The sequence below is a fragment of the Monodelphis domestica genome, chromosome 1 (genome assembly GCF_027887165.1).
Source record: "Monodelphis domestica isolate mMonDom1 chromosome 1, mMonDom1.pri, whole genome shotgun sequence".
NCBI lineage: Eukaryota > Metazoa > Chordata > Mammalia > Didelphimorphia > Didelphidae > Monodelphis > Monodelphis domestica.
The window spans coordinates 212,639,802-212,665,498 of NC_077227.1; the positions used below are offsets into that span (position 1 = coordinate 212,639,802).

Genomic DNA, 25,697 nt, shown 5'->3' on the forward strand with positions numbered 1-25,697 from the left:
ATTTTATAGACATATTACAAATAAACTAGTAGATGACCAGCTTCACTAATATGGAACATTAACAACCTTCTCCAACACTAGTATCTCATTTAAATCTTTGTGTTCTAGCCTGCTTGCTAAATATCAGAGTTGCAGGGGCAGCTGGGTGGCTCAGTGGATTGAGAGACAGGCCTTGAGATGGGAGGTCCTATGTTCAAATGTGGCCTCAAACTCTTCCCAGCTGTGTGACCCTGAGCAAGTCACTTGACCCCATTGCCTAGCCCTTACATAGTATTGATTACAGGGAAGGTAAGGGTTTAAAAAAAGATAGATAGATAGATAGATAGATAGATAGATAGACAGACAGACAGATAGACAGATAGACAGACAGATAGACAGACAGACAGATATCAGAGTTGTGTTAAGACAAACAACTCACTCCTAAGGGTGATAGAACCCTAATCAATAGCAAACTAATCACAGAGGTATGGAGTTAATTCTTCCATGGGGCTACTTCAGGAACTCAAAAGGAAGAAAACAAACATTTCTTAAAACTTTTAGCCCAATTTACATAAGTTCAAAGTTACTGTCCCACTGTTTTACCCTAATGATCTATTGAAATAACTGAGAAAAATTTACAGATCAATCTGTTACCTTCCCAAATGTATACATTATATTAGAGCTCAGCATTGTTTTATAGAGACCTATTGGTCTAAGATCTTCCTTATCCAGTTACTTTTGGAAAGATATGATAAACTGGACCAAAGGGAGTGAAGAAGTACAAACTCATGTTTAACTAAATCTTAAACTAAGTTAAGGAATTCCCAGAGAAGTACAAGTTCTTTCCTGCTTGTCTTCCAAAGGCTGTCTTTCATTTTTGTCCTCGAGGTCACCACATATACCCCAGTTCCACAGCCAGTTGCAACCTTTTGATCTATGTCTTATGACTGAGGTCACCATATCTGAAGTCTGTTTTAAGCAATTAAGTAGCAGAGTGGATATAGAGTACTGAGTCCAGAGTCAGAAGTCCCAAGTTCAAATTTGAGCTCATACAATAGTTGTGTGACCCTGAACAAATCATTACATCTTTACCTGCTTCAGTATTCTCAAGTAGAAAACAGGGATAATTATAGTACCTACTTCCCAGATATATTGTGAGGACCAAATGAAATATTTGTAGAACACAGCACACTGTCTGGCGTGTAGTAGGCACTTTAAAAAATGCTTGTTTCCTTCCTTCCTTTTCAGCATATCTCTAGGCAGATGTGTCCTTCTACCTTTTGATGTTTTCTATAAAGCTTGTTTTTAAACTTTTATAGATCAAGTGTCTGTCCAACAATCTTCCATCTATAATATCGTTGCTATGGAACTACTTCATGTTATCAAAACCAATTAACATGCTTAGTAGAGGTATGGCTCTAGTCATTCTCTAGTCATGAGATATCTCAAACTTTCAAAGACTTTTTGCTTTTCAAGAGAAGAAATGGAAGATTTCATCATTTAAAATCCCTCTGATAAAATGCTGGGGACATGTCATTAAACACAGTCAATATGTGTTTAATGAATTCAATTATAACACCAATTATTTTCCACAAACTATCTATCTCTAATTTATCTAGACCATTTTCCTAGGCAATTTAGCTTCCATAGTTTTCTCTGCAGCATTCACTCCAATTTATAGATAAAATACCATATATTCACACATGGAATACCAGCTAGATAAACAGAAAGTTTTCTACAGGTAAATTTTATTTTTAAAAAATAGATTCCAATGTACTGGCATATATAGTGCATCACATTTTAATTGCATGTTGTATAATGCATAAAATTTGATATAAGAATCATAAAGGTTTTCTGTACTATCGACTTTTTTTCCATTAAAATTATACCATCTTGATTTAATAGTATCAGAATACTGAATGTAGACTTTAACTCAAATTAAGATGCATCAGAATAACATTTTTATAAGTGTAACTACAAAATTAGTCTACAAAATCTTTTTTATTTTTGCTAAACTGGTCCTGGGATCATGAGTATTGAGGATCACTAACATAGCTCTCCCTATTAAACAAAATACTCAAGAAAAGTCATTCCTGCCATTTCTCCTTCACAGCTCAAATACTATCAAGTACTAATATCAGAAAAAAGGCCAACAGAAGTAGATGGCAACACCAGTACAGGAAAACAAGTCAGGAAGGCTGGTAATAAAAATAGCAAAAGAGCAGCATTCAAAGTACTTCTAGTGAGGCAGACTCCAATTTCAGTCAAAATGCAGGTGAGAAAAGAATTAAAGATAAAAATGTAAATAATTAAATGTGAATACCCATGAATCTCCACAAATGTCCAAGATCATTACACTTCAGGGGGGAAAAAAATCTATCCACAGCCCTCCTATGCCTTGTGAGCTAGGATAAAAAAAAAAAAAACCAAGGTAAAGGATAGGAGAGAGATGAGAACATGGGGTAAATTACTAAACTGAAAGTGTGGTTGTTTGGGAATGATAGGATCTAATGGGCTAGATCAGTCAAATTATAGTTTGAAATGGGTTAAAGTGGTCAGACAGAGCATTGTGATGGTGGTTGAGAATGAACAAAGTGACCTCAGCATAAGTAGGAATTTTATAGGGAAAAAAGTCATGGTCAAATCAATTTTTCAAAAGAGAACTTGTTATTGCTCCTAATTTTAAGATAATTGTCATATATAAGGGCATTTACCAAGTATTAGTAAAAAGTAAATAAAAACTGAAAATGGAAGAAAGTTGTCATTTGTTCATAGGTGAATCCCAAATATCTGCACTTTTAAATCAATCAGGTTTGATAAACAGCAGGCAGCTTTGGCAAATATTTTTATTCTGATTATAATACAACTGCTCAGACATTACCATCATAAGAATATTTTTGGAATTCACCAACTTAACAAATTATTTAATAACTCTTTTTCATTCCCTGTCACCTGTGTAAATATTCTCTCAAGTCAAAAGAAAGTAGGGCAAAACAAAAATAAAAATCAAATTATGGAAAATAAAACAAATAAAATTCAAATTATGACTTACAGTATTCATACCACATATTGTGAGGCTCCTAATGTTTACTACTACTGTATGAATCATCCTTTTGTACTAAATGCAGAATGTATAAAAATCTTATAGGACTAAACTTTTTTAACTTTTCAGGGGATCCACAGTATACCCTACATCTAATATACTGCCTGAAAAAAGGGAAAAACATTCAAAATTGAAACAAGTGACAACAACTCCATGCAATAGTATTAGCATTTAAGAGTAATTACAGCAACAGGAAAAGATAAATTAATGGGGTCAGCAATTAGCATGCAACATTAAAAGGCCACAGCATCTACAGAAAATTAAAAGGTATATCCACAAATTCTGGCTTCAAAATATATTTAAAGGTTCTATTCATTAACATAAACATCTAGCATAAAATTGTATTCAGTGAAAAACACAAAATTCAATTCAGTAAACATATTGGTAATCCATGTGCATAAAGCACTATACTAAATGAGAGAAAGAGAGAAAGAGAGAGAACAGATATGTTCTCACTTGAAGTTAGCAAGAGAATTATCTAAACTGTCTCTTATTTGGAACCCTAAAGACTAAAGTAAAAAAAAATTCTACCCACATGGAATGTGGGGGGTGGCAGAGAAACAGAAAATCAAATCAAATTCCCACTCAAATAAAACCACTACTAATGCCCATAAAAGGAATTAAATAATAGCTCATCCAATTAAAATAAAACATTCAAGAGAATACAATTGTTCAAGTGTGGAAAGGTTTGAAAAAGGTTGCTCACTAAACATCTGATGTATAATATTAAGACTTTGTATGAACACATGCCACACTATCAATTATCAATAAATTAGGATAATTTATCAATTCTATTAAATTAAAATTGCATAAATTTATCTAAAATAAAAATGTGGACAACACAAAATTTTAAAATTTGGTTAAAAAAAGGAAACCCTTGAGTTTTTAAAAACACTTACCTTTTTATCTTCCTTTACTTTGTGTGTTTTTTTCTTCATTTTTTTATCATCCAATTCCTGATCTGAAGTAATAGCAGGGTTGTCAATGCCACCTTTCCAGGTTTCCACAGGAGAAAGAAGTGGATCTTCCTCACTTCCACGATGCCTTCCTTTTCTTTTTGCTTTAGAAGTGGTAAAGGCCTCATCATCACTTGCATCTGAATGTGTTCTCCTATAATAAGATTTGGCTTTGCTGAATAACGTCTTTGACTTGTATTTATATTTTGAAGGCCTCCGTTCCCCATGACTTTTTGATGTTCTATCAGAAAATCCATTTTCTTCATCTCCCTGGGTATTATTTACAAATGAGTTTCTAATTTTAATAATACGATTCTGACTATCATCTGGGACAACATAGATCTCATCAGGATAACCTTTATGTTTAAAAATGGTGTCGATAGGTTCTGCATAGTTATCTGAGGAATCCATATCTTCAGGATGTGCTAAAGGAACTCTAGAGGTTTGTTTTCTTGGATTTTTACCAATTCCAGCTTCAATTGTCTTTAAGAGATTTGGATCCAATTTCTTTACATTTGTCTTAGGTACAACTGGCTTGGGTTTTATTGGAGGAGGCACTTTATGATTTCGTTCATGATCATGACAATTTGGGGTACTATGAATTGGGTATTCATTTCCTTCCAAATCTAATCGATACTTGGATCGGTCACTAGGTGTTGGAAGCAACTGAACATCATCCCCAATTGGACTATATGGTGGTGGTGCTTCAGTATCATCTTCTGAATCAATATAGCCAGTATAAGAAAAAGAACACTCTCTGGGAGATGGAAGAAAAACATCCTCATTATGATGTGTTGCCTCTCTGGTATTATCAGACAAGTAAGAATTTTCTATCATATTTTTTTTCTCTAAAACATCACTAAAGAACAATGTAAAAACCTCAGTTTGCCGATGATATTGAGATAAAGAATAGAGTGCTGTAAATTTAGCAGTGATCTCAGTTGCTATGTGTTCTCCTTCAGTCATTAACTCTTTGATAGCCTCATTCTCAAAAAAATCTGCCTGGCTGTCAGTAACTGCCACCAACTGTACCGGAATAGTATCCTGAACTTCTGAAAGAAATGCTCGGAGCATTCCCATGGATGCTTTCCTTTTGGCAGAGTAAACTAATATATATCCATGGACCAGTTCATCTTTCCTTACCCCAATTGAAGAATGATAAGACAGTATCGTAATCTGTATTCGTCTTCTTTTTTCACCAATGATTTTATCAAGCATTAAAGAGTTACTCTGCCCAGCTTGAGCAGCACTACAAGCATGAGAGTCAAGAAATGGTGAAAGAATAAGATCCACACTAAATGGATCACCACACATGGCACACATGACAATTCTCAGGTCAGCTTCAGCTATATCTTTGTTGGTGGGAACAGGGCTTACAACATCCAGATTGCGTTTAACTGATTCCAATACTCCCCTTAGAGCTTGTTTTATTTGAGCTTCATTAAATTTACGAGGGTATGTACCAGTGGGTACATCTACAAAAGGGCATTGTAGTTTGTTTGCCAACTGTTGCCCTTGATGTCTAAGAATAGGTAAATTTTTGCTAACACTGTCCCTCTGATTAGCTAATATTAATGTAAATGGAAGATTGGCCATATATTTATCTCTCCTAATCTGTGATGCTTCAGTTCTTATTTTTCCAATGAAGTCCCCAATAAAATTAAGTGATTCAATAGAGTTAAATACACAGAAGCATCCATGTGGCTTAAAGGCAGCATTCCATAACTGACTAGAAAGATAAGGTGATTTTGAATCAACTGGTCGAAGATCTAGTTCATATATTTTTCCATCTAAGGCATACTCATCATCAGTAGACTGTGTCCTTATCTCATTTGCTAGTTCTTGTGCAAGACCATCCTTTCCCAAAATGAAAAGATTAACTTTATCTATGTTGGCACTATCATGGTACAGTCTTAATCTACTATGATCCAGTTGTAAAAGACTATTAGCAAGTAGTTGCTCTACTTTAATGTCCATGCAATTCTGACCACTAAGACAGGTTTCTTTAGTGGGATGATAAACAAACCCTATATGCTTAAGTAGAAGGGACTCTCGATCAGGGGCAAGTTTCTGTAAAGCTTTATATCTGGGTTCTTCACTTAAAACTGTGTGAATTTCACTCATTTTATCTGAACTGGGTGTTGCATTAAGATCCAGATCATAAAAAAGTTCAGAATGTTCAAAAAGCATTTCCTGAAATTCTTCTTTGGCTTTTTCAACTATTTCTCGCTGATGCCTACTATATACCTCTTTGCTATCAGCCTCAGTGATATATTTAAAGGCTTCATCCTCCATTACAAAACACATAACCTCTTCCCAGGGTTGTCCAGGTGAAATAAACTGAATTTTTTCCAGAGTTTTCTTGAATTTTTCCTTCATTTCCACCCTCCTCTTTTCAGAAATTAGGTGCTGTACGTGATTCTGGTAGACTTTTTCCGCTTCCAAAGTGCTAAGGAGATCAAATGGAATCCGTCTATCATTCACTTTGTCTATGTGGTCAGTTTCATCCCAAGGTGTTTTCTCCAGCACCACAAAACACAATGGGAATTCTGTTCGTGTCTCCATTAATTTTAGGGCTTCTGACCAGGTCAAATGTTCAATCTCTTCAAGATTTGGCAGAAGTGTGTTAAAAGCTCTAGGTAGTGTATTGATGTATTCCTCTCTTCTTTTTCTTATATGTTCTTGCTTGAGTTGCTCTATGTGTTTTGAAAATGTATTTCTGGCCTTTCGTGTTCCCTCCAAGTTTATATATTCTTCATAATCAGGATGATTTTTTAATTTATTACTAACAGTTTTCCAAGTTGCATGATAATCTCTCACAGTTTGCACAAGTTTTTCAAATTTATCTGTTGCTGTGACAACAAGTTGTCTCTGTGTTTTATAAGCATCCAGATAGGGAATAATTTTAGGTTTGCCACGGGTTCTATCCAACATTTGTACCAGTGCAGTGAAACATGTCTCAACATTGACATTAAATCGTGCTGAGGTTTCTACCACGATGAGATTCTTTTTGTTTGAAGCAAATGCCTGAACCTCTCGAAGATAATGATCTACACATTCATCACATTTAGTTGCTGCTATTAGTATAGGTTTTTTTGATTTTGACAACTGTATATATAGGTTATTCACAAACTTAAGTTGATCATCAAACTTCCTATTGCATCCCTGACTTACATCAATGCATAATAAAAAGCCATCTACACTGAGTTTCCCTTCAGGCATTTGTTTCTGATCAAAGTCTTGCTCTAAGCCTAATTGATCAGTGCAAATGTACATCAGTTTTTCTGCTGACTGCAATTTGGATGCAGCTGCACGTTTTATATATGGTTGCAAATTCGTACTCCGATGAGGCAAGAAAGTCTGATCATCAATGAACTCAGTCTGTTCAATGACATGGATTTTGCATTCTATTCCATCTTCACCACTTTGTGTTACGTCACCCCAGTACAAAAAATGATCATTGTTGACTACTCTTCCTCCAAAGTCAATTGTACTAAGCACAGAGGTATGCTCAGAGTAATATTCATCTGCTTTGGAACGCACAAATCTATTGCACAAACATGACTTTCCAACACCACAGTTACCTTTGTCTTTTTCAGTCCCAGATAATCCTACTACACTTATAGCATAGGATGGAGGACGAGGTTCTTTGTTTTTTGCCATCATGAGGCTCTTTTCATCCTTCTATGTTCACCAAGGTAACCAGATGTATTTCTCATTCTGAAAGCATTCCACGAAAATACAGATCTTCAATTTCAGAACTATATTGTATTTTCCTCATTTCTGTGCAGAAAGCAGATCTTCATGATTATAAGGATCATCTTCCTGAAGAAAAGAAAAAAAAGTCAATTCTTAAAAGTAATTTACAACATAAAATGTAACTGCTCAAAACAAAGCAAATCCTCAATTCCACTGCAACAGTATTATCTGACAAATTCTTTGCATTTTGTATGACAGGGAGCCTAATAAAAGAGAAGGGGCTATGGACTTGGAAGGGGCTATGTTCAAATCCTGGTTCAGCTACTTATGAGCTATATAACTTTGAGTTATATCACAAACTCTCTGGACTTCAATATCCTCATTTGTAATAAAGGTATACTGTTATATAAGCTACCTCAGAAGTCTATATTAAAAATCAAATGAGGGGGAAGCTAGATGGCTAAGTGGATAGAGGCATGCCTAGAGACAAAGAGGTCCTGGGTTGAAATCTAACTTTCTGACACTTCCTAGCTGTGTGAACCTGGACAAGTCACTTAACCCTGATTGCCTAGCCCTTACCACTATTCTGTTTTGAAACTAATACATGGTATTGATTCTAAGACAGAAGATAAGAGGGTTTTTTTTGTTTTGTTTTTTTAAGCTAAATGAGAAACTGTTTCTGAAATCATAGAATCTTATAGTATTATTACTATATAGTAATAATATTACTATATAATATTATTATTAATATAGTAATATTATTACTATATAGTATTATAGTATTATTACTATCAGTTATTAATAAACTGATGGCTCAAATAAGTTGGTCGTAAAAATTTTTTTAAATCATACTCTCGAAAAACACCAAATTTTCTTGATGTTATTTGCATAAGCAAAAATGATATAAAATCCTGACTGCAAAATTCCTTGACCCTTGTGATTTACAGGGTAATAGCCTCTATTCTCTTACTTTTTGCCTTCTTGTTTAAATAACTTAAATGACCATGAAAACCCCTTAATAGCCAATGCAAGACAAAAAGTGCTAGGTCAGATGTCAGAAGACCTATGTATGAATTTTGGGTTGTTTTTTTTTCTGCCACTTAGTTATGTGACCTTAAGTAAGCGACTTACTGGGCCTCAATTTTCTCATATGTAAAATTTTAAGACTAGATAACCTCTAAGATCCCTTCCAGTTTTAAATTTACAATCCCATGACCAAGTCTGTTAGTAAAAGAACTTCAACACACTGGCACTCTATATATAATACTATATAATTATATATTATACAATAAATATTTCCTCTAAAACCTATATCAAAATTCTATTCAAAAGTACCTACACATTATGTAGTAACTGTTTGGTTTTCCTGATGAAAAAAATCATATTTGGCCAAGCTATGAGATCTAAGGAAAGAACTAGAAGATACCTAGTTCCATATCAATTAATCTAAGACAAGAGGTATTCTTGAATTTTTCTTTTCTTTTTTTAAAAGAAAGCATGTTACTTTATCAAGTCAATACTGGAAATTTTCATTTTCTAAAATTCTATAAAATATAATTGTTTAAATGGCAAAAACACTTACATTATTCAAAAAGGATTTATTTCTAATAACATCTCACCCACCTAGCTATCAAACTTCTTGAAACCTCAACTATCTAGAAAACAACCAAAAATTTTCAAGCCCACATAAATTCTTACAAAGTCCATATTCTCTAATCCACTCAAATTGAATAGCACAACTACAGCTTGCCTTACTTGAGGATTCTGATTTAATACTTAGCTTTCCTAAGTTACAATAGCAGATTAGAAACAATTAAATGTGAGTAGGTTGCAAAAGGAACATATACTGATAACAGTGAAAAATAACAGTTGAATAGCAAGGTGATATTAAAAGATATAAAGATTAAAAAAAATTAGAAATTTAAAACAGCATGGATTCATTGTGTATATTAGAGAAAACAGTACCTCTCATATACATAGCAGAATAGTCCCTGAGCATGTTTTAGTAGGGTATAATTCTATAAAAGATGCCTATTCAAATGAAGGAAAAATATAGCTTGGATTTTGAAGAAACTGTTATAACTATTCCAATGTAAAATATCAGAAAAATAGAAGAAATGACTTTCAATTCATCTTAATGCAATTTTACTTGCTATTTTTATACAACAGTTTTATAAAGGATCTGGAAAAATTTTTTTAAAGATTTATTAAGAACTTGAATATGCAATTAATAGCAACAAGTTTTTTACCCCTCTTAAGACTTAATAACAATGTTATTTTAAAAAGCAGACGTTAAAGGCAACAGTTTATCTTGTACTTCTAAAATACTGCACTAAAACAATGTCCAAACTATGTTCCAAGAATCCTTGATGCTCTATATAATATAAATGGGAATCCTAAGAAAAAATTACTGAACTATTCATTTATTTTTCTCTAAAATGGTAAACATGAAATTATATGGGTATCAATGGTACTTATATGCAGAAATTTTGGGGAGTATGGATAAGGTTTAATTACCTAAAAGTTCCCAACTTCCCTTTTATGCAGAGACCAGTATTTATGTTGCAAACCCAGGATGTTCTAAGGTCAAAATATTTTGGGAGATGTTATACCGATATATAAGAAACTATATACAATATCCTAAATGTTTAAATATGTCATCTAAATATTATACATAGGTAGTAATATGACAATTTGTCTTAATGTGGTATCTAAGAGTTGGTTGTTGATTTTTTCTAAGTTTCTCTCCTCATATTTGAAATTTCTCTCATATATTCTGGAGCCCAAAAAGATCTCATATTGACTGAGACAAATTTAATAAATTAAAAGAACATCATGACAAAGTTAAGCCACATTCCAAATAGGCAACAAAATCCTGTTAATCAGGATCAAGGTTAGTTAATAAATACAAAATAATATTCTTATGTTCATTTGTGTTGTTTAAGGGAATACTTAATTTTCAAAAAGTTTGGTGAATACAACCTAAAATATAGCCTGAACTGAAAATATCTTGGGTACATTTAATAATAACAGCTAGCATTGTGTAATGTGCCAGGCACTGTGCTAAATGCTTTACAAATATCTCATTAACTTGAAAATAGTCATTTTTTGCAATTTAAAATATGAAGACAGGGAATTTATATTTCCAAAGCCTAAATAATAGAATATAAAGAGATGCAACTAAGAAATTAAAGGTTCTCACCTCTGACAAAATATTTTTATTTGCAAATCTTCAACACAGAAGAACTCAGCAGACCCAAGTCCAAATCCAAACCTGGCTATATATTGAACATTTAACCAAATAAAATTATCTAGAATAAATGAAGGCTATGGTTTGATATATCTCCAGGTTGCTAATTCCAATTGAATATATCTACTATTACTTGAAGTATAAGAGAAATAGTGAACATTTTACAGGGTTTTTTTTAATTTTATATAGTTTGAAAAAATTAAATAATTCAACATTAGACTATAAAAACAATATTCTGTTATATATACTTTCCTAATGAGATAATAAATTAAGGCTTGCACCACAATCATAGTCATAAGTTTGGAAGACTAGCTCAAATACTATTTCCAAAAAACTTCTCTGATAATCACCTCAGCTGGTAATGGTTTTCTCCTGCACTGTAGACTTCCCAAAGAACTTTCTACTTCTCTCTAAGTATTGAATTATAAATTTAAAACCTAATAATGTGCCATACCCCACTAGTAAACTCCCTAAGAAACTCTAATCAAATTTTACCTAGCACAAAACTCTGCACACAACATATAATAAATATATGCAGAACTAAAGTGGAATCTCCTCCACTCCAAATCCAGGAATTTACCACTAAATCCTAACCTAGAGATGAAATCACAAAACTGAAAAACAGAGATCCATTTCATATGTTTAAAGCTACCTTCTTAATTTTAAACAAGTCAAAATCCACATAACTTATTAAAGTATTAGTTAAGACTCTAGAAAAATCACACTGCTCTCTGACTTTAGAATCAGATTACTATCACCTTCAACTAAAAGAATATATAATTATTACATGTCCATTCAAATCTAATGGAATATTTTTAAAATGGGGAGTGTCTTGACAAGTTTTAGAATATCAGATGTAAAACAAATGCTCTTACTCTAGATTTAAATTGTAATCTTTGTGATCTACTGCTTTTGAGATGTTACTCTGAAAGATCTTTCCAAAAAAGGCTTTCTACTGCAAAATAAGCATATTTTCTCGTATTGATGGTGAGAAAAAAAAGAAAAGAAAAATAGCTCATTTCACAGAAACTATCATTCTCAACAAGGAATAAAGAAGTGAGAGGCATGTGGCATAGTGGATTAGGCACTAGACTTGAAATCAGGAAAACAGGAATTCAAGTACTACGTCAAATGCTCACCAACAGTGTAACCCTGGGAAAAATGACTTTACCTCTGTGCCTCAGTTTCCTAATTTGTAAAATAAGGGCTGGACTCAATTGGTCTTTTGAGGATCATTATAATTCTGATTCTATGATTTTGTGATCCTAAATACCTAAGAAACACTTAATCTAGTTTAAGAGACAAGTCAAATTCATGTAGTAGATATTCAGAGAATAGAGGGATTTGGTAGGGATTTCATGGAAGCCGAATACAGACTGAATCTTGGGCACTTGAGGTATAGCTAGGCAGAGGGGAAAGATAGGAAATTGCATAGGGAAAAGTCCAATAATGAGTTGTATGGAACATAGTAAAGAAAATCAGCTGAATAGTTGGGAAGCAACTACATGACAATGGATAGAGTACCAGACCCTAGAGTCAGAAAGATAATTTCCCAAATTCAATCTAACCTCAAATAGTTCCTAGTTGTACAAGCATGGGCAAGTCACTTAACCCTGTTTGCCTCAGTTTCCTCCTCTATAAATAACCCGGAGACACCTTTGCCAAGAAAAACCCTAAAAGTGGTCATGAAGAGTTGGATACAACTGAAACAACAATGAACAAGAAGGAAAAGATTCAACTTGAAGGATAAGCCAATATTATAGACCCATAAAAATCACATAGAAGAGCATCGAATGTAGAAGGCAAAAGACTCTTAAACAAAATAGCATGGTCAGAAAGTTGCTATCAGAAGGATTATATGTTACAGGATATATGTTAAATAAATTGGAAAGGGAGAAACTAGATACAGGAAGGGAGAGATGAAACTAGAACAGCAGTAAAGACGAAGTTAAAAGTAATAAAAATGATAATGACTGACATTTATTTAGCACATAACTATTTAACAAACTGTGTGCTATGCTTCTCATATGATTGTCACAAGAAGCCTGTGACTTAAGAATTACCCATATTTTAAAAATGAAGCAACAGAAGCTTGGGCTCTGTCACAGAGCTAAATGGATGAATAGGACCAAGATCCTTTGAATCCAGATTAAGGCTTACTGAGTGTTGGTGTTGGACTGTGCTTTGGAGCAAACTAAATATTTTAAGAAGTGAAGGTGATGGAAGGCTAAACTAGGAGGAAGCTAGGTATAGGTGGAGAGAAAGGGTTGGATTTGAGAAAGTCTGAGGAATTATGAAAAACTAGACTTGGCAACTGATAGGATATGAGAAGGGAAGAGAGTTAAGAGTCAGGAATAACTTACAAAGTTTCAAAACTAAGTGGCAGGGTAGACTAGTCTTAAAAGAAATGTAAAGTTTAGAGGTAAAAAGTTAAATGTAAGGAGTTCCACTGAAGACATTAATGGAATATTTAAAGATGCCCAGAGAGCTGTTAGTAATGCAAGATGAGAATTCCAGAGAGAAGTTAAAACTGGATTTCTAGATCTAAAAGTTATTTGCAAAGAGATTATAACTGAAGTTGTGAGTGTCAATAATATTAGCCAGGAAGAAAATAGAGAAATAGGGCCCAGGTCAGGACCTTGGTGGGCCTAATGGACAGGAACAGGGTAATGAATAAGCAAAGGAGTCTGAGGAAGTCTCAGAAGGTTAGAGAGAAGAGGAGGCAATAGAAGCCAAAGGAGAATAGTGTTCAGCAGAAGTGGATGGTCAACATTGTCAAAAGGTACAGAGGATCAAGTAGAATAAAAGCAGAGAAAATTCAAACTATTCTCTCTCCATTTTTTAAAAACCCTTACCTTCCAACTTGGAATCAATACAATGACTTGGTTCCAAAGCAGAAGAGCAGTAAGGGCTAGGCAATGGTGGTTAAGGGACTTGCCCAGGATCACACTGCTAGAAGTGTCTGAGACCAAATTTGAACCCAGGACCTCCCAATAAACTTTTCCCAACAGTATCAGTTAAACTGCCTACTGACACCTCTTCTTTTATCATCCTAAAGTCTCATTAAAATCTATGTTGTAATTCAATTTTTCTGTTTATACTTTATCTCCAAGTAGATTACAAGGTCCTAGAGAAAAGCATTCACAGATTACAGCACCTAAAATAGTACCATTCATGTACTGAAGACATAGATGAGAGAGGATCAAGTATGTGTTCTTTTAATTCAAAAGTGAATTAAAACAAATTTTGAGCTAGAGAAATGGTTAAACTTCTGAAAATATTTGTGTTTGCTAATGATTAAGTTCATAAAAATTTAACTTATTGATGGACTATTTTATAAAAAATGATTTTAAAACTTAGTGGTTAACTACAAAAAGCATACTTAGAGTTTTAAAGATTATTGATCAACAAAATCACATATTTTAAGTGAGGAGAAATATAGGCAGTTCCATAGTCCAAAGCTCTTGTTTTACAAATAAGGAAACTTGAGTCTCTGGTCACAGTATTCAGCTGCAGAGCTAATATTCAAACTTGAACTCTGTCTCCAAGCTCATAAGACTTCCGATTGCATCACCTCAACTTTCCCAGGTATTACATCCAAACCTCTATGATACATGATAATCTGCACTGAACTGATTTAGGTAACCAGTTCAGTATGTGGCAAATGTGAATGAAATGGTAAAAGCCAATCTAAAAATTAAAAATTACTTAAAACATCCAAAATATTGTAGACTTGATAATGAGAATGACATATCCAGTCCAATACTATTCCCTTTCTTGACAAAATTACAAAAGAGCAGAAAAGAGGGCAGAGGGTGCCCACATTTCTCCAACCACCTATACACACATATGTAGACATACACGTGTAGATGTCAGTTTACATGTAATAACACATATATATCTGTCTTTGGGATTTCTTTACATTCCTCTTGCAGTATAAGGGAAACTCCCTGAGGATGGGGATATTTTGGGTTTTGCCTTTGTATCTCTCCCCAACACCTAGCACAGAATCTTGAACAAAGCAGATGCTAAATACCGCCTGGATGGAAAACCTCCAGACAGTTAAACAGATCCTTTAAGAAGAACTTATGAAAAGAAATGGACAAGAATCACAGGGGCAACATCACACAGTGGAAAGAATGCTAGATCTGAGGTCAAGCCCCAACTCTGACACATAGCAGCAGCTCATGTTGCCAAAGAGAGAGAGAGAGAAGAGAGGAGAGAGGAGAAAAAGAGAGAAAGAGAGAAAGAGAAAGAGAGAAGAGAGAGAGAGAGAGAGAGAGAGAGAGAGAGAGAGAGAGAGAGAGAGAGAGAGAGAGAGAGAGAGAGAGAGAGAGAGAGAGAGAGAGAGAGAGAGAGAGAGAGAGAGAGCGCTAGTGCCAGAATCAGGAAGAACTGAGTTCAAATCTTGACTCTTACTAGTTATGTGAACCTGGGCTTCAGTTTCCTCAACTGTAAAATGGGGGAAAGACTAACATCTCACAAAGGTTATTATGAGGATCAAATGAGATTTTTTTTAATGTCCTGGCACATTATAGGTGCTATATAAATTTATTCCCTTTCCCCTCTTCTATCATGGAACCTTGTTTTTTTAAAACCCTTACCTTCCATCTCAGAATCACTACTAAGAGTGGTAAAGACTATGCAATGGAGGTTAAGTGACTTGTCCAGGGTCTCACAGCCAGAAAGTGTCTGAAGAACTCCTATCTCCTACTGGCTCTCTATCCACTGAGTCATCTAGCTGCTCCCCCTACCTATGTAACCCCTCTTAGCCTTAAATCTTCTTTTCTGTAAAATGAAGAGGTTGAACTAGATAACCTCTAAGGTCCCTTCCAATTCTACTTCTATGAGTATGATTAGAAGATAAATAAGAGTTTCTAGTTTTACTTCTATGACCATAATTAGAAAACAAAGGTTTCAATCTCAATTAGTAGATGGGGTATCCAGCACAGATGAAAAAGCAGATTCAAAATATCAAAGTAAAGTTACAAAATGCTTCTTCATTTTACCAAAGAATTCACCATTGCTTTAAAAGTGAGTTTCACTTAGATCTTTTAAATGTGATTTAAAAAGGAAAAATTTAGGCATCAAACTATTATAATATGCAAATATGCCATTATAATTTTTTTTAACTTCCAATTGAACATAACTGGCTATCTCAAATTCTCCAAGAATTAAGAATGTTTATTTTACTACCATGTACCTTAATGGAGGTAAGAAGTGACAAAATTAGATTCTGAAAGAGTTCCTAAAACAGTATTTCTAAAAAGTGAGTTGTTAACTCAAATTGAACTTCTAGATTGGAATATTGAAATTCATACTAAGTTGGTATTTGCATAGAAATTTTAAGTACCTGATAAGATTTCACATAAGGCAGCTCATCTCCAAACCATTAAGGAGCTTAAATCCCTTTAATATGAAAATTAACTTCAACAATTGTTCTATAAATGTGATCACAATTATAAATGAGAAATTAATATATGTTTTAAGTGAGATATCTATAAACAATATTTTAATGATGTCTTCTCACACTGCCCCAATCTCTATACTTACTACATTTCCCTATAATCCTATACTTTTTCTGGGTTCCTGAACTATCCCCTGCATTAAGATTTTTGTAAGCACCTTGAGAGGCATGATTTGATTTTTTCTTTATCATTCCATACATCCAGTGAGTGCTCAGCACAATGCCAGGCAAAAAGTAGATACACTTATTGGTAAAATTAATACTATTCAATATAAAATTTAAGATTACATATGGTAACTTTTGACTACTTTATTAGTCAGTAAGAAGTTTCATTAAGAGGCTTAGAAAACATCTATTTTCAACATTATTTTTTAGATGAGAAAACTGAAGCCCAGGTCTTATGAGTAATTTACTTAATTATTTATTTAGATATTTAACAAGATAATGGCTTGTTACAGCCCAGATCTATTCTGAGAACTGTTCTGAGAAAGTCAAGTGCTTAAGCACCTTAAGTATAACTTATTAAATATTATATATTAAGATTTCTCAAACTTAACAAAAAACCTAATGGGATGATTTTTGTAAATTGAAAATCAACTTCAACTTCAAATATGATTGTAAATAAAGTAATCTCCATTTTAACCAATTCAATCATACTTGACCTTCACTTACAAGGTAAAAAGCAAAGAATTAAATTTCGAGTGAAACAGGATGTACCAGTACTGTCTATGAAACTTTTTTTTTAAGATATGGGTTCAAAACATTTGGGATAAACAGTATGAAAGAATTCAGAATCTATCTTTACACTACAATCCTTTTTAAAATGTCATACATATTCTTAGTTGAAAAGGAAACAAATCTACCCCCAATATATAACCACATTTCAGATGAAAGGACTTCCAATCTTCAGAAATATAAAATGCTTCCCTTTGAAACTCAGTAATTATGTTATCAAAGTAATGAATATAATGGGCTGAATTAAATGAATTCTACACGACAACCATATTGTTCATCAACTCTTTTTTTTTTTTGGCTGCCTTCAACCAGAAGATAAAATCAGAACAATGATTCGATGACTTGACTACCAGAGAGGTAGCTTTGGTGTTGAGATTATTTTTTTTGAGGAGGAGACGGACTCTCAGATTTTTTTAATGTGATCTTGCAAAAAAATCTTACTTTTTTGTTCTTCAGTTTCCCTTATCTTTCCCTCTCCTTTGTAATGCTTCTCATATAAGTAAAATCGGTCACTATTGAACAGGTGATACAAATGTATGAAAGGCAAAACATTGTAAATTAAAGACTGCCTAAGAGGTCAAATGTATACATTTGTGATCCAATGTCTGGTATAGTAGAAAGAGCACTACCCCAGAAATCAGAATTCCCCCTTAATTCAAGTGTGAACTCCAAGTCACCACTCCCTAATCTCTTTTTTGTAAATTGTGTAGGTTTTTGTATATTGGATTTTATGAAGGAAGAAAAAAGAGACACCTGTTGAAGACTTTAACAAGGATTAGTACAGTGAAATCTTTGACAGGTTAAGAACAACATCTTTTTTAATGTTGCCACAGTTGCCTAGCTAAACATCACAGAGTAAAATCAAATTATCTTTGAGAATATAAACTTCAAAGTGTGTGCACACACCCACCTACAGGCCTATTGTGGTGTTGGTTTAAAACACTTCGGCTTCCATTTAAATATATTCAATATCCAGATTTTATAGGATGAGGGAATAAGAGTGCAAGCTTCTCCCTTTCAACTTTCTTATAATTTTCCTAAGCGTCGTTAGGATCTGCTTCTCTCTCAGTTCCGAATACCTTTCTACTACCTCGTCTACAACACTATCCAGACTCCACCTCACAAGCATTTCTAATAATGCTAAGAGGAGGGGGATGGGTGAATGTGTCTGTATTTAATGTGTGTATAAGTGCGCGCGCGCTCCCGCGCAGTTTCCACCCCCACCCCGATACTTTTTCCTCAGTGGAAACCAAAGGACTGGGAGCCTAGAGGTTATTCAAGTAGAAACTGAAATGCGGCGAAGGCAGTTGTGTTCATTGATAGGACCTAATGTTTAGGGTGTCGTAGCCCAAACTTCTCTCTCTCCCCGAATCCCATGAGCTAAGGAATTGGAAGAAAAGGGAAAATGGAAGGGGGGAAATGGGGGATGTATGTGTGTTTATGGGGGGGGGGGGGTGGATAACAGACGGGTGAAAAAGTGAAAGGGCCGCTCACTCCAAGAAGAGATTAAGTTCGGAGTGGAGATTCCGTTTCTACTGACAAGCCCCCACCCCCTTTTTTTCCTCCTTCCAGGTGGAACTCGTTAGCTGCGGCGGCAATCCCAAGAAGCCGGGGAAAGGAGGGAGGGAAGAAGGGAGAGACACTACCACCTTCCTTCTCCCTCCCCCGCGCGCCGCCCGCCACTAGGGCCCGGGAGCTGCGGGGAGAGAAACTGGGAGCTGGAGGGAGGAAGCCGGCTCTAACCTCCTTCAACTCCCAGGCCGGCCGGCCTTACTGCTGCCTGCCCGTCTGCCCCGCGTCACCTGAGAGGCAGCAGCAGCTCTCCCTGCCCTTCACACTCACCGTCTCCCACACCACCCCCGACCCTCGATCACACTCAGCTTCCAGCCCCCCTCGCTCCCCCCCCCCGGCCTGGAAGGGGAGGGTTCGGAAGAGGAGAGAGAAGAGAAGGGGGCCCAGCCCCTGAAACTGGCTACAGCCGGCGGCCCCAGCGGTGGTAGCCGCCGGGCTTGAGTGTGGAGAGGGGGGCGACCCTGACCAGGCCCCGGGGAGGGGAGAAGGTCCTACCTAACATGGTCGGTCTCCTCCGCCTCCTCCTCAAAGGCAGCAGCCCCGGCGGCGGCGGCAGGGGTGGCGGCGGCACCAGCAGCGACATTCCTGGGGAGAGCTCACGCCGCCGCCGCCTCCTCCTGCTCCTCCTCCTCCACCAGTCTCCGTTCGCCTCCCAGCAGCACCGGCCGCCGCGTCCCTCCAGGCACCCCCCCTTCCACGCCCCAAATCTCCAAGCCGGCAGCGGCTGGATCGTGGTCCTCTCTCTCTCCCCTCCCTCCCCCCCTCCCCCCCAGGACCCTCAGCTCGTCGCAGCCCGCCCGCCTGCCGGCTGGCCGCCGCGCTGGGCTCAGTAATGGCGGCCGCTCCAGCTCCCCCTCGCTGATGGTTCTCGTTCCCTCTCTCCCGAACTTTACCTCAGCATCTCTCCCAGCGCGCACCGCCGCCAGAACGCGCGCGCGCACAGCCCCACACCCGGAGCGGAGGCGCCGCCGCGACTCCAAGATCGCGCGCGCGCGCGCCCTCGCGTCCTGCCCCCCCAACCCCGCAGCAGTCCCTCACCTCCCTAACACCTCCCTTCCCTCCCCCAGTTTCTCTCCTAGTTTAGCCCCGCCCTGGCCCTCGTCTCCCGGGAGCCGAGGAAGGCGCGAGCCAGCTGGGAGGGGGAACGGATGGGGGAGCCTCGCTCTTCCCCCCAACCCTTTCGAGCTCCCCCATTGGTTTCTAACCCCCCCTCCCTTTCTTCCTCACTTTACCCTATTCATTGGTTCTCTCGCCTACTCCATTCCTTCCCACCTTTTCCCTTTCACCCATTGGGGATTGTGTGTCTTTTTTTTTTTGCTTCTTTTCCCATCCTCCGTCTTATCCTACTCCACGATCCCACACTCCACACTTTGAAAGCAACATGCCACACAGCCCAAGCACCACCCCCCTCTTCCCTTTCCTCATTCCTCTTTTTCTCTCCGCGGCTCAGGGCAATCCACTCTACTGCAAAGGAAAGAGCCCTAGATCGGGTTCATCTGTTGCAAAATATGACACGTGCAGGGGCAAAATAAATCCCTCATCAGGCTGGAAGCAGAAACAGATTCTTTTGAGAGGGGAGAAAAGGAGCCCAGCAAAATACGCTTTATAGGCGTGCAAGTGTTTTTGCTCTATGTTTGTGTGTATGTGTGTGTGTGTGTGTGCGCGCGCGCGCTCCCGCAGCCGTTTTGGCTTGGAGATCACTAGTAGGAAGCATTTATTCACTCAAGTAGAGGCATCATATATATTGTAGTCGATGCCATACTTCCACGGAAGGCAAAACTCCCTCTGAAGCCCAGAGGAGTCTTTATTTCTTCGCATACATGCACATTACACAGTTGCTTTGGAAGAGGTTAGAACTAAGAAGGAGAAAAAAGCATAATACAGACGTGGGAGAGTATTGGGAAGGTAGTATTTTTCGGTCCCTCTTGAATAGCAACTCTCCATTAGCCACCTCCCTTGGTTTTTAATGACTGGTATGATTACTTTTAGTCTACACACATTTTATATCCTCTCCAACCATCCCTTCACTTGCTGATGTGGCTTCACCTCTAGGAATTTCACAAGCAAATCATTTGTTTCTAGTGGTCCCTTCACGGAGGGCACTCGAATCCTAAAGTTAAATCTTAGTTTTAACACAGACCTAAAATCTTGGTACTCAAAGGGACCTTGGGAATCATCTGGTCAACTCCTGAGTTCTACAAATGAAGAGACTGATAACCAAGGAAGTTTAGTGGCTTGTCCAAAGTCACCATAAGAAGTTGAATGTTAGTAGGTTTCAAATGATTCTATGAAATCAAAGTATTTGTGAACCATAAATCTGTTCCAGATTGTCATTAAAACGTGGAAAACTAAGTTGTTGATGAGGTTGAACAGGATGATTCCTCTTTGGGGTGATTTATTCCTGTTCTAAAGACTGGTTATCATTGGTAAAGCAAAATATTAAAAAGGCTTGTGAAGTCAAGTTGTTTCTTACTTCTTAGGTTACATAAGGTACTGCCGTTATCTAAGGTTGTTTTTTAGTGCTATAATGATGCAATTGCTGCCAGCCATAAGAACATTTATGAACTGTCAGTAAAGAAACAATGAAAATTGCCTGTCAGTAAAATCTGTTAAAAAAATATTTGTGTCAGTAAAAATGTCAGGATATTCCAGGCAAGAAGATTCTTTTCCTTGTCCCCCTCCCCCCAATATGTATTTCTCAACAGAAAACAATGGATTTCTGAAGGCAAGAAACAAGAAAGTTCCAAATTCTAATCACACTTTTACTTTTGCTTCTCTAATTAGCAAAAGCAATTTATTGAAACAAATATCAAGTCCCTTAGTTACCTAAGACCAAGTACTTATGGAAGAGGAGTTTGGGGGAAAAGCAAGACAGTAGAAAGGATAAAAAATAAAAACTGTGAGTAGGATAAAAGTAAGATACAGAAAGAGAAAATGAAGAGCATACATAGTACAGACTAGTAGAGAACCACCAAGATAGGTAACAGTAGCATCTTAGGTTTGGGGTTAGAGTCCGATACCTGCCCCATGTTTAGAGAATTTGAGGAAAGAATGCATTAGCATTTCTTGATGGTCAAAACTATTCTTATAATAATATTAAGACATTTTACTTTCCAATACAACAAATATCAATAGATATAACTCACATAAAAAAGTTCTTGTGGAGGGAATTCTCAACAATTTTTATGAGGATAGAGATTCTGAGTTCAAAAATTATTCTAAAATTCAAGAGATAAGAGCAATAATGGCAATAGTGGTGGTGGTTTTAATATTATTTTTAAAAAATAAATTACTTCTTGAAGCATTACAAAATCAAGTAAATTCAATAAATATTTATAGACACAATCCTTGCCTTTAATTTTATCAACTCCTTTTTTTTTCCATTAAAGACCTTTGTAACTGTTGACACATACATATATCACCCATAAACTAGAATTTCCAGAATTGAGTAATTAGGACTCATATTTATAAATATATGGGATAGGATGGTGAGATTTCAGTTCCCTTTCCCCAAGGGGCTCTTCAAGTTTAGCAAAGGCTTTTAGGGGCATTGGAAAGAGTCATAGACCTGGATTTGAATTCATGTTCTACTACTTAGTACCTCTGTAACCTTAAATAAACTTAATTTCTCTAGGTCTCAGTTTCCTCATCTGCAAAACAAAAGAGTTGGACTAAAACAGCAGTTCTCAAAATGTGGTCTCTGGGACACTTAGATGAGGTCTGAAAGGTCAAAACTATTTTCATAATAATACAGGAAATATCAACAGAGATAACCCACATAAACATTGGGGGGGGGGGGGTCCTCAACAATTTTATGAGTATAAAAGGATCCTGAGTTCAAAAAGTTTAAGAAAGACTAAACTAGAAGACCTCTAAGTTCCCTTCATTGCTCTAAATCTCTTAAACCAAGCAAAAGTGAGAATTAAAAGACAGTGGAGTAGCTATAACTTCATGATCTTTTCTTTAAAATTTGAATACTCTGGGGGCAGCTCAGTGGATTGAGAGCCAGACCTAGAGGTGGGAGGTCCTAGGTTCAAATTTGACCTCAAGCACTTCCTAGCTGTATGACCCTGGGCAAGTCACTTGACCCCCATTGCCTAGCTCTTACCGCTCTTCTGCCTTAGAACCAATACACAGTATTGATTCTAAGATGCAAGGTAAGGGTTAAAAATTTTTTTGAATATTCTAATCAATAAATGGTAATAAACTTAATGATTCAGTGGACAGAATGCTGGACTTGAATTCAAGAAAACTTGAATTTCAATTCTGCCTTAGAAACTTATTAGCTCTGTGACCCTGGACAAGTCATTCAATCTACTGTCTGTTTCTTCAATAAAAATGATAACACCTATCTCTCAGATTTGACACAATGATAAAATGGGATAATATTTCTGAAGTGTTTTGCAGACATAAAGCACCACATATGCTAACCATAATTATTATTCATTTCTATAAGAAGTGTTTTAGTCTTTATCCCCCTTTAGTGTATAAGTTAACTTTCTTATCCCATGCCTTCCACCTTGTTTTAAAGGCAGCATGGTTTGGGCCAAATAGCTATCATTATTATCATTTGAATTTTAGACATTATTCTTCCCTTGTCAGCAGGCATGGTATGACTGATCTGGGTTTGAAAAAAAAAAAGAATATACTTTGTTATTAACTTCTTAAGTGTATCTGTTGTTCTCCAGAAGGAAAAAAACAAATATAAGATCTCAAAGACAAGTTCACTCTTTACTATAAAAATAGAAATTGCTTTTTTTGTGGTAAATCACTGACAAATGAAAGGAGAAAAAAGAAAACATCAAAAAGAAAAGGCAAGAAAACACAACTTAAAAGTTAAACAGGAACTAGACCATTCAATAAAAGGAAGACTACTGAATGCCCAAATTAAAAGAACTACAAAAGGGCAATTTTAAGGAAAGGTAGCACTTAAAAAAAAAAAAGACAAAGCAGAAATCAGCTCACCTGCTCTTACCTTTAACAAAGAAAGTCTTAAGTGCTTGTTCTACTGTGCTAAACACCTAAAATCACCAAAAGTTTTGTCCTCTTAGCCTTCATTCTTCATTTTATTTAGCAAATTCACAGAACAAGTCTTTAGCCAGGAATGTTTCCTGGTTTCTTCTAAGTAGTCTTAGTACTTCTGCACATCTTGTTGAAGGGCCGATATGTTTGATATTTATGATATTTAAATAGATAGCTATCACTTTTTTGTTAGTATCTCTATTCTAAAATTTGCCTCATAACTAATATTCTAATAGTACTCTGCAGAATTCACATTTCTACATCCCCATGGGGATCTTGGCAGCTAAAGAACCTGCCCTGCAGTGACAACTATGCCCCCTGCTGGAAACTTCTCATTATGACAGCCTTTTCTAACCATCTCTAACAAAGGGACATATTGAAAGCATTAAAACATTCTCACCCGTTTGTTAGTCACGAACAAAATAGACCAGTGTTGTTTTGGGTTTGTTTGTTGCCCACCTGTTACAAGTCAGGATTCCTGAAAATAGGTAACTTTGAGACCTCAGCTGATTACAGAAGAAATTCACAGGAGAGATGGAATATGAAGTATTATTCAAGTAGGTGAAGAGCAGAAAATAGGACTTCGAGTTAGCCAACTCTAGGAAGTATGCACTTTCCTATTGTTTATTCTATAATTTCCTCCTAAATTCACAACTCCTTTTTTTCCTTGGTGCCTATAATCACCGATTTCTCTCTCCCTCACATCCCTGACAATTCTGAAGCACTGATCTATTTTTGAGAGAAAGGGAGTTAACACGTCACATTTAAACTCTTGGGCAAATAGTCTTATGTTAATAGTCCCACAGGGTTAATAGTCCCAATGTGTTAGGGTAAGAAAATAGGAGGGTATGTCCCCTGTTTGTTTAAAGAGAGAAGATGGCATTTTCCTTATAAAGAAAAGGTGCTAATTATCATTTGGCCATTGAATTAGAAAATATTTTGACAAGAGATAAGATGAATGTGAGATGCCACTGGAAAACAGCTGGAAAAGAATACAATTGACCTTTCTGGCATTTTGTACCATACATACTTGTGATGCTGATTATCCATAGCTGAACTTTCAGATTTGAAATCTCAATCACTATGCCAGTATCTGGTTTTAGAATATCATACTATTGTAGTTCCAGTCAAAGCACGTGATGAAGAATGAAAGCAACATTCAATATCTGAATGGTTAGAATTTTATAAGGATTATTTGTAATGCAGAACCCTCTTTTCCCCTTAAAAAATAACAAATCATTCAAGTTCCACCAGCACAAATACTTTAATTAGACAAAACCCTCAAGTTATTTCTTCTTACAAAAAGAGGTATTGTCTTGCCATCTGGACCCTTCATTGAGTTTTTATGAAAGATCACTGCATGGATTAATCAGCCCCCAAAAGGGTAACCCCATAAAGATAGAAAGTAATTGACAGAAAGATAGAAAATAATTTCAAGGTTTGCTAATAGGGTGAATTTGCAGTCCATAAGAAGCAATATTACTACTGTCCTTTGTAGATTCTCGCAAGAGGAAATATTAACTTTGCATTCCTTGAACCTGTAACTATACAAAATAATTTCCTGCATGTTTCCCTTGTTTTTACCCTATTTATATCATAGTTTAAATTGTGAACACCTCCAGGCAAGAGTGTTTGGGCTCTATATGACATCTAGCACATCATTTGTATAGTGCTCAATAAATGTTTAGTAATAACAATATGAAAACCTTTATGTTTTATGGGTTTAAATTGATGGATTGCTAACAGAAGGATTTAGACTGCTGTCTGAAGTGCCAGCTGAGATAATCATTCTAGAAAATACAAATCATTTTAAGAAACTGTGAAATTAGCCAATGAATATTGGGTTAGATCCTCCAGTCCACATCTATACTTCTCCCCATATCCTTCCAGAAAGTTAATGGAAGTTACTTGTAA

General features: G+C 36.3%; 1 protein-coding gene across 4 annotated transcripts in view; it reads right to left on the reverse strand.

The window, feature by feature from the left end:
• Positions 1–19,779, reverse strand: part of ARHGAP5 (Rho GTPase activating protein 5) — a 102,918-nt gene extending 83,139 nt beyond the window's left edge. For 3 of the 4 annotated variants that reach the window (XR_008914912.1, XM_056810402.1, XM_007472516.3), the window contains exons 1-2: positions 19,257–19,734; positions 3,982–7,863 (exon numbers count right to left, since the gene is read on the reverse strand). Coding sequence is in view for 3 of the 4 variants with exons in the window: in XM_056810402.1 (XP_056666380.1) it covers positions 3,982–7,704 (3,723 nt within the window). In the remaining variant the exon portion in view is untranslated. Of the gene's footprint in view, positions 1–3,981; positions 7,864–19,256 lie in introns of all 4 variants that reach the window. The other variant, XM_056810401.1, reaches the window with a different exon arrangement.
• Between the last annotated feature and the right edge of the window lie 5,918 nt (positions 19,780–25,697).